Source organism: Polyergus mexicanus, unplaced genomic scaffold, assembly GCF_030449975.1.
Source record: "Polyergus mexicanus isolate NDT 795.1 unplaced genomic scaffold, iyPolMexi1.0 SCAF_8, whole genome shotgun sequence".
NCBI classification, from domain to species: domain Eukaryota; kingdom Metazoa; phylum Arthropoda; class Insecta; order Hymenoptera; family Formicidae; genus Polyergus; species Polyergus mexicanus.
This window is the reverse complement of record NW_027223328.1, coordinates 10,610,347-10,627,334: the sequence shown is the minus strand read 5'-3', so window position 1 is coordinate 10,627,334 and position 16,988 is coordinate 10,610,347. Positions and strand designations below refer to the sequence as shown.

At 34.9% G+C, this 16,988-nt stretch overlaps 1 protein-coding gene across 1 annotated transcript; it reads right to left on the bottom strand.

Moving 5' to 3' along the window:
* Positions 1-1,534: 1,534 nt before the first annotated feature.
* Positions 1,535-16,532, bottom strand: LOC138935641 (protein Wnt-11b). Its single transcript, XM_070300362.1, has 5 exons — positions 16,447-16,532; positions 8,471-8,715; positions 6,889-7,241; positions 6,407-6,678; positions 1,535-1,851 (listed from the first exon to the last, which is right to left on the bottom strand). Exons 1-5 carry the CDS (start codon positions 16,530-16,532, stop codon positions 1,677-1,679), a joined length of 1,131 nt encoding a protein of 376 aa, XP_070156463.1. The 3' UTR covers positions 1,535-1,676.
* Between the last annotated feature and the right edge of the window lie 456 nt (positions 16,533-16,988).

The window sequence follows — 16,988 nt, the reverse complement described above, 5'->3', positions numbered from 1 at the left end:
ATAAATCCGGTTTATGCTATTTGGCAGCTAAGATTACATTTGAAATAAATAACATTTTTGTCATAGATTTTTTTATCTCAATCATATTTGGCAATGATAAACTACTCTTTCATCTCCTTTAATAACGAATGATAACAATCTGCGTAATAGAAAATAAAGGCTACTTATTAATCCCTCTCTGTTGATAATATTTAATAAATTTAAAAAGATTTTTACACTAATAAATCTATTCGATATACAATAATAATAATTTGCAAATATCTACTAGAGAGATTGTACGCGATAATATTATGCGATCTATACGCGAAGATCATAATTTCACGCTATTTTTACAAGTTATTACTACCCTAACTTCTAAATATATATAAGTATGGAAATCTTTTTAAATTTATTGAATATTATTTAGAATAGCATTAATAAAAATAGCTTTTATTAATTAATGCTGCTATAAAGAAAATGTTGAGGAAATTAATTTAGAAAGAATCAGAGAGACTGTGTAAAATAAATTATCTTAATGATACTTGATTATACACAGATATGGAATTTTTATTTGGTGATTTATACAATAGAAAGTGTAGAGGAAAAAGCGAATCTCGAAGTTGTACAATATTTATCGAAATTTTTCGATTATTGTCTCTTATAATAATAATCTCAAGTATCCATGAAATGTTTATGAAATTTGGTTAAAATCGCGAGAAGATATCGTTATGTTTACTGTATCATCCACATGCATTCCGACAAACGTGATGTATATTTAATTTAATACAATACAATATAAATAGCTTTGTTATTCCATCTGATCAATAAACTACTTTCCTGACAATCATATCATGCAAAAGAGAAAAGGATCTTTTTTCCGGCGATAAATCGAATTTGAAAGTTTGTTGTCGAATCATTTATATTCACGCATGAATTTCCATGAAAATTGAATCTTGTCATATATCTAATTAAATAGTATCGAATTGTAAATTCCATCGTGATTTATGCGAGTTATTTTCGTTTGGCGGATAACGAGATTGAATAAGATTGAGATGCCATTTGTAAGCAAGATATATTGCAGGATGTAGGTTACATTGAATTCGAGCATTCTATGTACATTGCTCGTTTAAGTCTCAAAATATCTACGACGATACCTTCGTGACGCAATTTACATTAATTCCGCGATTATCGAGAGGCAAACGGATTATCATCGCGGTGCGATGAATATGCAAACATAGGATTTCCACGATATACATACACACACACACACACACACGCATATACACATACGTATGCACACGCACATACATTGAATAAATAGCAAATATATAGCATAGTATAAATAACTCCTGTATTACGTACTGTCATGAGTTATATATTCACGATAAATAATTTATCGCCTAAATAATTAGCGCTGCGTTTTTCTTATCCGCGCGCGAGATCAGGTTTTCACTCGCCGCCGAATACGTGAATCTCACTCGAGATGCAACTTTCACATCCGCGCTCATCTCTCGTAGAATTAATTTGATCTTAGTTTATATAGTTTATAAATCGAATAGATTGTGTTACATGTGACGCGCGCGCATGTGGATCTAATTCCATCGTTAACCCCTTCGGCGTTTCTTCTCCTTCGAGCGGATTAAGGCTGCGTTCATCCCGATCGTATATAATAATTGTCCCGAATCCGCATCGTATCTTTAATTACACTCATACGTTTGTATGATCCGTCTGCACGTCTTGCACCTTACGTAACAGCAACTGATGTACTTGCAGTCGCATCTCTCCAGGATGTTCTCGGTCCTGGTAACGTGACCACGTCCGCAGCAAAGGTATTCGCAGCCCTCGTAACCAGAGCTGCTGCCATTACATTGTCTGTAAAATTTTTTTTATATATTTTTTATCATTCTCGCTACAAATATTTAGAAATAATAATTTCTAAATTACTAGTTCCCCACAGAAATTTTTGATATATACAATATAAATCTATAATAATATTAATAGAGAGTAACGTAATATGTATTACGGGAAAAGAGAAAGGGAGGTAAAATCCAAAAATTAATAATTTGTAATCATTGTATTATCATACTGCCATACTGCCAACATTTTTTACTTTGGATTTTTAATATTATATTTTTTTGTTCTAAATAATATAAAACAGTTTAAAAACAGTTAGATTAGATTAAATACACAAAGAATTAAAAAAAAGCTCGTATATATAAAGTAAGAATATTTATATTTGTTTAAATTATTTTTCAGTATAGTATTTTTAGCAATAATTAACTTTTTTTTTTTATTATTCGCACAATTATTCCACGAATATAATCGCATTTACCGGATATTACATGAACGGATGAGTAATATTATAGATTATTCATCCTACGATTCGTAATATTTCTCTAGAAATTACTTATAATGATCCGTAAAGGGAGAAGCAGAGAACTATATAATTTTAATAATCGAAACTGTCTCCGGTTACTTTGGTAAGACTTCTCGGACTCTATTATTAATCGATTTGCATGATGCCTACCTGATATGCTGTAAAGATGTTCACTTTGCGCAGACGAGACTATCCGCGTAGATTACGCGGATACACGGTGTCAAGAAAAAAGAATCATGAAAAATCTGTTTCGTCGTACATGGAACGATCGAAAGCGTCCCGCGTGATAAATATTCGCCACGCCTATTTGGTATAATTATAAGCGGGCTTCTAATTATTGGGTTGTAAGCTACAAACTGGCGAGGCGAGTCAGTGGTGCCCAAACAATCTGACACTATAATGGCGAGTGAAATATCGGCGAAAGAAACGAATCGGATTAATTCAGTTCACGAATCGCCTCGAAAATTATCGAATTTCGTTTTTAGATCTTTTAAGAATGAGAGAAATTCCTCACGGGTCATGGAAACGCTCGATGATTCGCATCGCCGATAAATCTCGCCTCAAAATTGATACGTGAAATCGTGTTTGCATGAAAAGAAACTAATATCCGAGCTAAATAGGCTAAGATAATATATTGACCAATCGAATGAATAGAGAGTTGGCATGCTCATTAATGAATCAAAGCTTGTTGATAATTGATGAAGTTCTATAAAGTCCAAAAAAAGGTATGTGTTATTTCATCTCTTGTAAAATCATTGTTAAAAGAAAAAGATTATTTTATGTTAATTAAATCCAGTTTTTATCCTCATTTTTTAACACATGTAATACGCTTTATTTAGAATCAGGAGATAAAAGTACTTCATAAACTTATTATTTAGAACTATGGGAAAAATCCTTCATTTTTAAATTAAATTAAAATTAAATTAAAATTAAATTAAAATTAAATTAAAATTAAATATACGGCGGGAATATGGGCTTGTAGCATGGTCATTGTAGCAAGAAAATATCGTGACATCCGATATGTAATTTATATCAACATCCATTCACACGTTTTTCGTAATGTATAAAACACGCAAAGTACAAATAATAAGCTTCGGCGATTTATGGATCGAATAAAATAAGACAAAGAATTCACCGGATCCACCGCGTGCATCCGGTACTTTCTTCGCCTTACAGAACGTCATCATTCTTGGAATGCCGTGGGTGATGTTAATTCACGCGGAACAAAGCGTAAATAATTTGGGATAAAGAACTATCCTCTCTGCTGGCGGAAAATCCGTAGCAAATGCAATCATCGTATATTACAAAAAGCCGTTCTTCTCGCTAAACCGGATGCGACTTGCATCTTTCTTTCATGCTTATGATGAATTAGCAAATGTTTCTTACGCAGGATGATTCAAACAAAATTCTATATGTAATATAATATGATTTAGGAATATTTTATATAATTTTTTACAGTTATACGTAATATTTATATAATAATTATTAAAAAATAAGAAAAATATATTAAATGTCACGACTTGATATCCAATTTAATTTAAAAAGAAATTTGTTTCGTGTTTATTAAACAATCCATGACTAAAGGATGATGTGGACCCTTTATGAGGAAACCCTACCTTGCAACGGCTTTTCGAGAGGTCATAAAGTAACGTCGTTAAAAGCGCTCTCCGAACAGTAGCACTAGCTCGCGAAACGACACGTAGCGAAAATTAACGTTAGCACCTTTCAGCCTAAAAAACCGGAAACAAGACTGTGAATGGGCAGTCGTAACGGTATTCGGCATCGTAAAACAGGCGTATTCATTCGATTTCGAGAACAGGTTCGGACCGAGTGTCGTCATCGTCGAGATGATAGGGCGCCCTATCTCTTTGGGACGTCTTCTCTTATTCTCGCCTCGTGCGTAATTACCGATGCGGTCACATAAATAAGCCTGACTCTCTGGCTAATGTCGAAGATAACTAATCGAAGCGGAGGAATTTGTTGCGAGTGGCTAGGCATTTTTGTTGTCCGGAGACTGTAAGGAGTTGAATAGGATAGACGAAATATTTTATTAGTACCTGATACGATTAGATATTTCCGATCGATATAACAAGAAAACGAGACAAAAAACTGATGATCATTTTACAAAAAGATCGTGCTCATCTAACAATAAGCAACCGACAAATTAGAATCTTAAAGGGAACGATTGGGTAAGTTGAACATGCCATTAAGAATTAATGTTGAAATAATAATTATTATTTAACGAAAGGAAAAACGGGATGAAAGATGAATTCGCTTCTTGCGCCGTTGATTATTGCGTTAATTAATCGCGCGATATTATTTACAATCCTCAAAAATATAAGTATTCGTTAATATATGAATCTAATATGCATATGATGTTTCTTGTCAAAAACAAAACAATTTTTGATTAGATAAAAATTAACAACTTTTATAAGGTTTATGTTTTATATTTAAAGCAAAGAATATTAACATAAAAAGAAGGAACGAAGAGGTTACTGAAGCGAAACTAGTTATCGTAACAACATTCGAGCCAATTTTTCATGGGAATAGCTTGAGGAGGCTTGTAAGTTGTAAAATGATATCTGGAGAAATCTTCACACTGGAAGTATTATTTTGAAATAATGATTATTAGGATACTTCGTTTGCAATTGGAAGATGGGTATAAGCTAAAAAAGAAACCGCAAGTCACCAGCAGTGACCGGATGACTCATAAGAGCCGCGTTATAGCGGTGCTAATGGTCTTTCGTCGCACTTTTACACCGCCAGCTCATAACCCGGATTACTAGCTAGAAAAACGCATGCGATAAAATCACACGAGCTCGCTATCAGGAAACGGTGTCTTTTCGCATACCAAGATCACGCATTAACGAAATTTCGTAAGAGAAATCATAGAGAATATTTCAATATTCAATATTTCAATTTCAATATTTTTTACTGTTCAATCAAACAAAGAATTCATCACCAAAGATTATAATTAGCCTCTCAAATGTGTTTTCGAGAAAAGTTAATGACCTATCGCGAAAATAACTACTGTGGTCGAGAAAGGAAGGAGGCTCTCCAGTCCGCGGCTACCGAAAAAAGTGGATCGGCTGCAGTCTTCATATCTTTCTCTCCCTTCATGCTCGTCCTTCACTTTACGAAGCCACCATGACATACCTCTCTTCTGCCTACCAAGTCTTTCGCGCTTTTTTTTTTTTTTTTTTTTTTTTTTTTTAAGGACCGAGAAAGGCCAGGAGAAGGATCTCTACAACATTAACATAATAATCTCTTGACACACACTCTCCTTTTCCAATCGTTCGTAAGCTTATTTCGCGCTTAGACATTGTAAGAGAGAATAATTTTTATTTTTAACGAGAAACATCGCTATGTTTTAATATATTAAATGCATATATTAAAACGAACTTATATTTTTGACGTTTATAATATAATATAGCGTACGTAATATCGTACGATTAATTAACGCAATAATCGACGATGTTAGAAGTGAGTTTATCTCGCTTTTTTCCTTTTATTAACAGACGGTAATCGTATAAAAAAATCGCGTTTCGCGGAATAGAATTTAATAAATATTCCTTTTTTCTTCGCGTTGCCGGCCATTAAAATACGATTGGAGTCCTTTTACGCGGTTAATATCGAGAGACATTACAATTTATAGTACGCTTACGAAGTCTTGAGTTTATAAACTAAATATTTTAACGAGCCAACGTTAAACCGTTTTATGAACTCTAACAATTTCTATTCTGAAAAGCTAACCATTTTAAAGAGGATGGCGTCTCCGTGATCACGGAATTTTGAAACAACACGCGATTATCTTTTGTATTTCTTAATAAGCATAAAAATTGAGAAATTATTAGTATCTTGAATATATAATATATTCAAACACATTATTACTATCGTCAATATTCTTCTACGCACCCTTCTGTATCTTCAAGAAATCTCAGAGAGATATATTTAGGTATTCCATCTTTGATAATTTATCCTTTATAATTATTACCATTATACGTGATCAGATATAATTTACACGTTACATGAAATAATGATCCGTCTAACCTGCCAATCGTGCCGAGGCTGCCCCTCTTTTTATCCGGCAGACAGTAGTCCGGACTCTTGATGGTGTACAGCAGATTGTCGTGATGATATAAAGGCGGTAGTCTACCGCCGGATCTCGGTCTGACTTCAGCCGCGGTGGCGTATCTGCGAAGCAAACGACTTCCGGCGGCGGATGGTCCCGATGCGCCCAGACCGCGCCAGCAGGTACGCACGCTGCAGGATCCCGACACCCCGTGGCACTTGCACTCCAGAGTCAAGGATTGCTCGACCGCCTGTCGTACGGGAAACATTAATTATGAATCTCTTCGAGAATACCAATAGATAACGAAATCTTATTACTCAATTAATTTCATCTCGACTTGAGATGTATCCTTCTCAAGATATTTAAATGATGAGACTTTGAAAATTCTCTCGGTAGAACTCGCCGAAATTTTTCTCTACATCTGTTTTAACATTTTTATCCTTCCGTCGCGAATATTCACCCTTCGACCCGCCCTGTTGTTATGCATATTGACAGCGTGCATGAACTTGGCGGTTGCGCCGGTGCCGAGCGGCGTCGCGCCTTGAAGAAACCGCTTCGCCATCCTCGAGGCGGATCTCACGTCGTCACCGCAGCCGCCCCATTTAAAAGAATTCCTTACGGACAACGTGTCGAAGGAGACGGACATGGTGGTGAAAGACGACGGCGACATAAGCGCCGAGGGTGAAGGCGGCTCTCTTCGTGGCGGAGTCGCGCAGGAACAAGCCGCGAGGCTCCCTAAAGCGCATCCTCTTGCAAGTCGCCAAACTGCAGCAGCAGCCGACATCGCGTAGACGAAAGCTTGCTCCCTCGTTCCTATAATAAATGTACGTGAAAGTAAAGACACGTGTATAAAACAATCTGTTTTCTTTTATATACCGATGCACCAATGGAACCAGTGCACTCTGTACTCGCAAGAAAATAAAATTATATATTAAACATTGTTATTTATATATAGAAAAATATATTTGCGCGTCTTGTTAACGCGATTTATAAAACTGATACTACTATTTGTTAAAACAACACGTGTATTATGAAAATAATTATCATTGCCATAATAGTTTTCGAATTTCAATTTTGATAATTTAATTTATTAATTGCATCCGGATTACATTTAATATACCATCGTGACAGTGTCGAATTAAATTTTATTTTAATCTTCTCAAATTAAAAATTACATTTAGTAGTCTTTCCTTTATCAATTGACATGAATGAAAAAAAAAAACCGATTATACTGTACTGTCGAAAATAAAAAATACAACGGCGAACATTACGTTCGCGTGGTCGTGATATATCTCTCATTGGCGCTTCTCGGTTTTCTCATTAACGGAAGATATCTCGATATTTCTCCGGGCACACTTTTATTTACAATATAATCATCGTGAAACGCGAGCGATTAATCCGACGGAGGCCGGTCACGAGGCAAGAGGATGAAGACCGAGGGAGCTACGGTTTGTTAATGATCGCTAATTGAGGCGCGCCTGCCAGGCGCTTCCTATTTACGTCGGAAATCTCTCAAAGGATATTCGATACGTTTCCACGGAATCTTCATCGACTTTCGCATCCCTCTGTCCCGTAAAATTACTGATTATAAATTTATTATACGTAAAATATTGACGCATAATAATATGACTATTACATAGTCTGATATATAATAATTATGATCTTTACATTTTATATTAACATAAAACATGTCGCAATGTTATTAATAATATTAAAAGATTTTTACGACGTATTTTTTTTTTTTTTTTTTTTTTAAATAATTTATATTTTTCATGAACTCTAAAATCGCTAATTTTTAAGAAAGAGAGAAATCTAATATCCAGTTTATTTCTCCCCTATCGTAAATTTTTTTTATGATAGATTCAGCGGAAGATATTTCTAAAAAAAAATACATTAAATAAAATTTGTTGCAATTATTAATTCAATTACTTTTCAGTTATTAATTGTATTTCTTGAAAAAGATTAGAGGGACATCTCGTAATATATTCAATTAGAATGTTTGAAAGATTTTCGAGCAACGTGATATTTATTGTAGCACAAACCTGTAAGCAATTCGGGCGTGTAGTCAGGCGCGCGTTCGATGCTGCTACAATTCCATCTGCGATGTCGGAACGCCTGTTGGCATACTATAGATGTATCTTTGGCGGCTTGAACTAAACTGGGCATCACATCCGGCGTAGCTCTGCAGGCTCTCGCTTGCTTCCTTTCCAACAGACCCGCACTCTTCGCGCTGGTGCACGCCTCTCTGGTCCACGTATCCTGCGTATCGCCGGTGCGACCGAGACCGCTAAACACAATGATTCTCGATTGATCCATCTAAATATGCGATTTTATGTAATTCTCAATTTAGAAAAATAACGCACTTTATTGGTGGCCGCACGCGTTTATATTTTATCATTACGTACAAAATTGAATTTAAATATATTCGATCTCAAGTGCGTGTGTATGAAAAAATATCTCGTTAAAATTAAAATTATAAAATCTGAAATAAAGATACTCGTAAAAACATAGATGTTGTTTTTATAAATATATTGCTACTTGCAATGTATTATAATAAAGATCCAGAATTGTTTTATGCAATTGAGAATTCAACGATAGACGCTCTTAATAAGTTCTAGCACTGAAGGATCTTATTTCTCCCTTGCCTCTTTAACACTTTAGAACACGCGAGCGTAGAAATCGGGGGTGAAACACTCGGCGTGTACGACTCTGTCGGACGAATGATCGTCGAAGGGCCGACAGCCGTGAGCGATTCACCTCTCCAATACCGGTACGAACCGCGCCGTGCCGTAAATCAGGGGGTAAATTTCGAAAATTATAGGGCGCGAGAGGCTGAAAAGGGCTCGCCTTTAAGCGCCGCGGGTTGAATGCCGCGCGGCTCTAAATCTCAGTTCGTAACGCGCGAGAGCGTATACGGGGGATAATAATTACGGACACCTGAAAGTCGAAATGACCCGTGCACGCGGTCGCCGAACCGCGTCTAGACGTAACAACCCTGGGAAATGGCCGAATCGCCAACCCCGTGTCACGGAGCCTACCCTTGAAATTACCCTATCAAAAGAGCCCAGGACTCTCTAATTCATTATTACCATCCTCGCCACCGCCGTTCATGCTGGCTGTTGCTGCAAGCTCGAGCCAACTTGCTTCTCCTTTCCTCTCGATGACATTTTGTCGAGAGATTCGCTGCGGTTATGATTCGACTCAGGAATATAATTTCCACGTAAACGTTCGCGAGCGTGCATTCACATTGCATTACAACCCACGCGAGAACACGATACGCTTTGCATAAAAACTTATAACATTCGCGTAAATGACGTTAGACTTTCCGAGCCGATAAATCTATCTTTCTTTTTTTGTCTTCTCATTAATATCAAATGTAAATTTTTCGTTTTTTTTTATCGTTATATTTCTATCCTACACTGTTGTGACATTTATTTTAGATAATATCGAATTTGCAGTTTTCTCTGAAATAAATAAACTTTCACTGATTGCGCGATGTTCGATACTGCGCGACAAAGTACATTTCGCTCGGCGAAAAACGAGAAATATTCTATAAGGATGGCAGTAAAAGATTATATCTCTCTTACGTCTCTTTACGAGCATTTCGCGCGTGCATTCTTCGCACGCATGGCTCGTTAAAGCCGCACGCATGAAGGGCGCCAAAGCTTCGCAATTCTTGAGTTCGCGCGTCTCGAATCATTTGCGTGTCGCAAAAAAAAATAAAAAAAAAATAAAAGCAACGATATGGTGGAAACATTCTTACCCGAAACGATCTAAGAACTTTCACGATGTTTATTCATTACGAATCATAAATACTCGATCAAAATTATCAGTTCATTAAAACGTCAATCCGCGATGATTATTTCGGCGATCTGATCTGTATTAATGAGGAGAATCTTAACCCGTTGACAAAATAATAAATGTAATATGTCGTGTCTTGTATTATAATCAATTGAGGGTTAATTATCGGATTTACATCTTAATCACAAATAAATGCAAAGGAAAAATTAAATTCAACTGATCTGTGTATAAACAGATTCGACCATTGATGTGGATTATAACATTGTTTTTTCCACAGCAAAATTTTTGCGTTAAGTACTCATATAAATCAAAAATAAAAAGGTATGTTCTGCTGTATTCGTATAGCATCATATACAATATATATATATATATATATTTTTTTTTTCTATAAATAAATATATTTAGATTATTTAAGCGTGATAACTTTAATACAATTACATAATTTTTTAAGGAAAGATAAATGTCCATATATATGCGAAAGAGAAAGAAGAAATAAAAGCAATCTTTGTCACTTTTCCTGTTTGATTGATGTTTAATAGAGTTTTAAATACAATTATGTGTTTACTTTAAGCAGTGTGTGTTGACAGGTAACAAGTGGTTTAATATTGCTAGCAAAGTTAACACGCATGTAATGAATAATTAAATGTTGATTGATTTAACCACTAGAATGTACGTATCAAATTTTTACGATTAATCAAGCTATGATTAGAGCATGCTTTCTAACAACAGCATTTTGATCTTTTTGTCGGAAGTAATAACGGAATAATGATAAGCGACAGCTCAAAAGATAATTACTTGAAAATTAGAAAGCGTAACCAGATATTTTCGTCTAGATTCTAATTATGATTTTAAACACATTTTAGACACACAATATATGGTTTAATATATAACAAAATTTAATATAATTATTTATTTAAGTATAATTATTTTGAAAATTATGTTGTTTTTCATATACGTTGAAAAAATGTTTACTTTCGGACAACATCTCTTTAACGCTCTATTTATCGATTCCTATTAGCAATTATCACGTGTCATATATCTCATTTTAATAAATCATATCACAATACATGCTAACAATATATAATCGATGTATCATGCATATTCGAATTAGTTCCGCATTGTTACGTAATTCATATCATAGCAAGCAACATTTGTCAAACGGACAACCATTTCAATTAGCCACAATAAATGCAGCTTCAGCGCAATTACGCGAATTTCTGGTGTGTGATAAATATATTTTATCTCATATGATCAGCTTACATAGAAATAAACGTAATTGAACGTAATTGATCGATAATGTCAAACTTTTATATAAACTAATTTTTTAATAACATTTATACCTAGATTCTTCTTTATGAAGATTATGCAATCGATGAGAAAAAAATATATTCCATATTCTTTTCATTTTATTTTGTTTATCTTCCGATCAATTGTATTACAATTTAATTGACATATTGATAATCTTCATCGCGAATATCGTTGGACTTTTGGTATATTTTTTTTAGATCTACCATAAATTAAATTAAATTGTAAGTAATTAAATGAAATTTAATAAGATAAATTATCTTGAAAAAGTTAAATGCAAAATATATTTAATCAGCAACTGATGCCACTTGCATACAGTAAAATACAAGCCACTTCTATAAGTGACATAAGCACAATTTTCAGCTGCGTTATGTATTGCTCAGCCCGTAGCTTTGCGCATAAAGTAATTTATGAGTCGCTCTCTCAAGACGAATGTGCGACTACTTGCCTACTCGTGTGTCAGATAATTAATTATCAGCGGCAATGCGTACCATCGAGCCAATCACGATGCTTAAAGTGATAGTTTACTTCTGATTAATTTCGAAGATTGTGCTATGCACAATGCTATGCACACAAGATAATTAACATTCCAAACATTGATAATAATTCATCTGCAAATAAAGGATTTTTACGTAAACAAGAAAAAAAATAATATTTAATAATAATATAAAATTAGTCGATTATTGTATAGAATAACATTAGAATTTTGCAATATTACATTAATCATCTTAGAGTTGATTAGCGAATAATGTAATGACGCACGATAAATACTCTATATAAGATATGAATAATTTATCTAAGATAGATATCTCGTAGAATAATAAACTGAAGCTCGTTAGAGAAAGATCTATATAGATCTCGATGGAAGGTGAAACGCCAGGATAGAAACAGACAAAGTGATTTACGGAGTGCTTTGCGATATGATAATTGCCCCCATTGTAACGCAGCTAATAATTTACAAAATATGAATATTACACGCGTGCGTGAGTAGCTTACGGCCAACTCTCTCGTCATTTCGCGATCGCGTTCGTATTGTTCAATAACTACCTTCGTTATAGGTAGCTCTAATGTTTCCTTCTTACTCTTTGACGTATAATATCGTGCCACCCTGCGGGATGCCGAGTATAATGCTACTGACGAGCATCCATCGAAGCTGCGCCTTTCGTTTCGCTTCTCACGGGATTTCGAAACGATTCAACGATGGCAACATCCACTTTCTTTCAAAAAAAAAAAAAAAAAAATCCGTTTCGTTGAAGAATATGTTTTTCTGAAATTGTTCCGGTTCGGATATATTATACCTGCGAAATAATTTTTTTAACATAAAACTTGAACGACGACATTATCCTTGATTTCCCATTTGGAATTTCCATTTAGATGATCGCTATCGCATACAGGGGAATAGTAATGTTATCGCGTGTATATTATCATTTTAAATAATTTGATTTGTATACCGTTGACCATTTCGTTTTACGCGCGAGAATCTCGCGACAGAAGGAACTTTACGGACGCTCGTGGCGGACATTCTTATGAAAATGCACGGCAGTTTCTTTGAAAAAAAAAAAAAAGAAAGATCGCAATATATGTATATTTCGAAACTGCGTATGGACCAGCTGCACTTTCGAAATTCATTTTGACCGGTAGAATCGTAAAGCGTGATTTTTATGAGACCGATAATAGGCGCGAGCGCCTACGGAATTGTCCGATCGGAGGGATTGAAAAGAGGAGGAACTGTTTAAAGGCGTATCTGAAAAGACGAGAGAGGGAATGAAATCGATTCGTATTATTATGAAATCACGAGCGATCGGATATAACGAATTCGCATTCACGGTACATTAACTACTAACTGAAAAAAAGGGGAAATGCATAACGATGTATTTATAACATTATCAAACAAGAGACGATATCTCAAAATTGAATCACATCATAATTATGTATCTGTTCACACGAATCCTATTAACGTTTTCTTTACTTTAATCTTAAGAAATCGTGTAGAGTGATACTTTATTAATTAACCCAACTTGTTTCGGAATTAACGTCCAATTTGTTTATAATCCCTTCGACATTCGTATCCCTCGAATGACGAATTAACGAGACGAGCGAGTTAGGATCTCCTTGCGTAGGATGCGAGTTTAACGCTATAATACCGGCGGTATAATACCGCTGCTCTCTAACTCGCGTTAAGTAAGAATGCGTGATTTACGAGCGATGCATTGTAGAGATCGCCTCGTCAAGAGAATGATCTTATAAATAGCAACTCGCGTGTGATTCAGCGTGACCCTTCGGGCGTTCGTTGCGGGCGTTGCAAGTAAATTATTATAAATCGATCCTTGGCCTCGATTCTACGAAGATATCCACGATGATCTCGCTGAAAGAGCTGCAGATTGCTCGGCGAGAATGCTATTCGCAACGTCGTCTCCAAGTCATGAGCAACAATCTTCGATCTTCCAGACGATGATTAATAGATTTATAGCAGCAGTTCAGGATAGATTGCTACTTTTTTTTAATCGCGAGAAGATTAGAAAATACTAAAAAAATGATGTGCCTTGAGATGTAAAGATGAAAGTGTCTTCATAAGAAACAAAATTCTGTTATTTATATTCCTCTTATTTTTATCTCTATCAATAAGACTTCTTGATTTTTCATTATTGAAAAATTATTGCTTCACTTTCAAGATCCACAATCATTATTCTTCGTTTAAATTCTACTATTTCCAAATAAAAAATTGCGCGATAAGTCCGGCGATACTCCTTAATGCAGAAAGATCATCGTCCGACCGTATTGCTACCGGGCGTTTTAAGACAACGGAGGATCGATGGTTGCTCGCCGGAAAGCAACAAAACTGAGAATTCGAATCACTCTTCGAAATTATCCGTCAATGTCGACCGCGATAATTATAAAGAAATGAATCGCGAGAGAAGACCTGCGTAGGCTTCGTTCTTGGGGCGAGTTCTTGGAAAACGTCGTTTATAAATCACGATTTGTAGGCAACCCCTAATCTTCCACCCCTTGGATATCCTCGTGCCGCACCCCGATCATCTTCCTTACGTATTTCCCCTCTCCCCTCGTCATATTCCCCCGTACTTCCAATTTTGCACGCAAAAGCACCATCACTCCGCCATTCATCATCTTCCGCCGCTCAACCTTCTCTCTGTTTCCGCTCTTTCCGCTCTCTTCCCCTTTAGCCTTTACCTCGCGCTCTCCTTCTCGTAGACGATGAAATTCGCCACAAATCTCGCACGACAATTAAAGTATATCCAGAGGCCGAGAAATCCTCGAAAAAGAAGGTTAATCGACGATCGTCTCCACATCAGCTTTAAATGTTAACGAGGCAACTTCGTGCATAATTTCAAATGAAAGAAATTATTCTCGACGAAGGAATGATTAATAGAAATCAGAGAGTAATGAGAAATGACTTGCGAAACGATTTTAAACAGAAGAAATAAAAAAAAAAATACAAATAACTATCTTAACAAAAACATTTTCGATCTAATAATTCTTTGCTCTAGTCATTTTAAAATATTTATTTTTATATCAATCTTTGTGCACGGTTACTTTGTCCATATCATAGTCCAAATCTAAAAATTGTTCCATTTAAAGATCACCCGAAGCTTCTAAAGTCTAAAATAAAAAATTAAAAAGAAAGAGAGAGAGAGAGAGAGAGGAACATTCAGAAATATTTTCTTGAAAAATAAAAACTCGTCAATAAAATGGTTAAAGATAGCAATTTGTATTAAAACAATCGTGATAAAAAACAAATATACACGTATCTCTACCATCGCTGCTGATAATTAAAAATGGCTGGTCTGAAAAATAAGAAGTACAGTAAATTGGCTACGCGATACGAGCTATCTCTAAAACTGGCACTGGCAATCATCCTCTTTTCATTTGCGAATCATATTGACCGCAAAATTGATTCGCAATGAATTACGAATGCGAAGCATCGCTGTCTATTTATGCAGCTCATAAAGCGGCATCGACGATATCTTTATTCCTTATTTGAGTACGAAATTTATGTCGATCGCTTCGAAATCTAGTCCGATCTTCTTGATCCAAGGAAAATAATGATCAAGATCGAGAGTGGGAGGCTACGTCTCCGGCTCGCGTTCTCGAGCGCGTTTCCCTCGGCCACTAATCTATTTGTTTCTCATTAACGGACCTACATTAATCTTCGAACTCGTTCGGAGCCACCGCGAGCGAACGTGAGAGCGCAAATGGAACTCATTATTACGAGGGTTCGCCGATCATAGAGAAACTTCTCACATATCTCTGCTTGATTCAATGATTGAAGAACGACGATTTACATACGATTATGCATAAATATTTTTGGCACGCTACTACAATTACATAATTTAATATTTTTATTTCTTTTTGATTAATTTTTTATATAGCAAAAGTTATGAATTTCTACAATTTTGTATATATTTTTAACAATTACAAATATAAATAATTTTAATAATCTTAAACATATATTTAAATAACATAATTTTTCATCTATATCTTATTCTCTTCTCTCTTTAAAACTAATATCTATTTTTATATTATTGGAGAAAATAAAATAATCAAACTTTGTTATTAAAACTTAGATTTAGATTTTTATGTGTACAGAAGAAATTAAATTGTAATAAAAAATAATTAAATCAGAAATCGGGATTTGAAATAAATGTCTAACGGTGGCCAATATTTTTATTTAAAAAATTGATTGGAGATTATTCTTATATACATAATAAGATGAGTTTCCCTCATCTCAATCGCGCTAATCCGATTAACATTTTGGAATTCGCGAATATTGAGACATGTAACGCAAAGATTGATTCTATCAGAAATTTATTGTAAGATGAGTCATGTCCGGACACAATACACAAAATACAAAATTGAATAATATATTTATAAAGATAAATCAGTAGATACTCACAGCCATTTTATACATCTGCCATCTTGAACCACCAACACGAGCAGCAGAAACCAGATTTTAGCACCGCTTAGCTTCTTTATCCGCATTTTTTCCCGTTTCGCATTCTAAAAGTTTAACATCGTCGCTCTCGTTCCAGGAATATCGCGAAGACGATTTTTATCCGCGTCTTCAAAGACCGTCAGCCATCCCTCGATGCTGCGTGAATCGCTTCGCGAAGATTTGAGATTTCTTCGTCACGTTCATCATTTAATTTATCGCTATTAAAAAATCACGATATTTTCCTTTCTTTGTGGAAAAAACGAAGATTTTAAAAAGAACTCTCTTTAATGCATTTTAAATGCATTTTAAATGTTGCTGTAAAATTTAACTGTCTCTTTTTTTATCTTCTTTATAACATCCTTGTCAAGATCATTGATTCTGTATATAACACATATTATTTAGAAAATTTTTGCTAAATATTAAATTTTTCTATTCGTTTATGGAGAGATGGAAATTTGTAAATTATATATTTTGTAAATTAGTTAATAATAAAAATTTAAAAA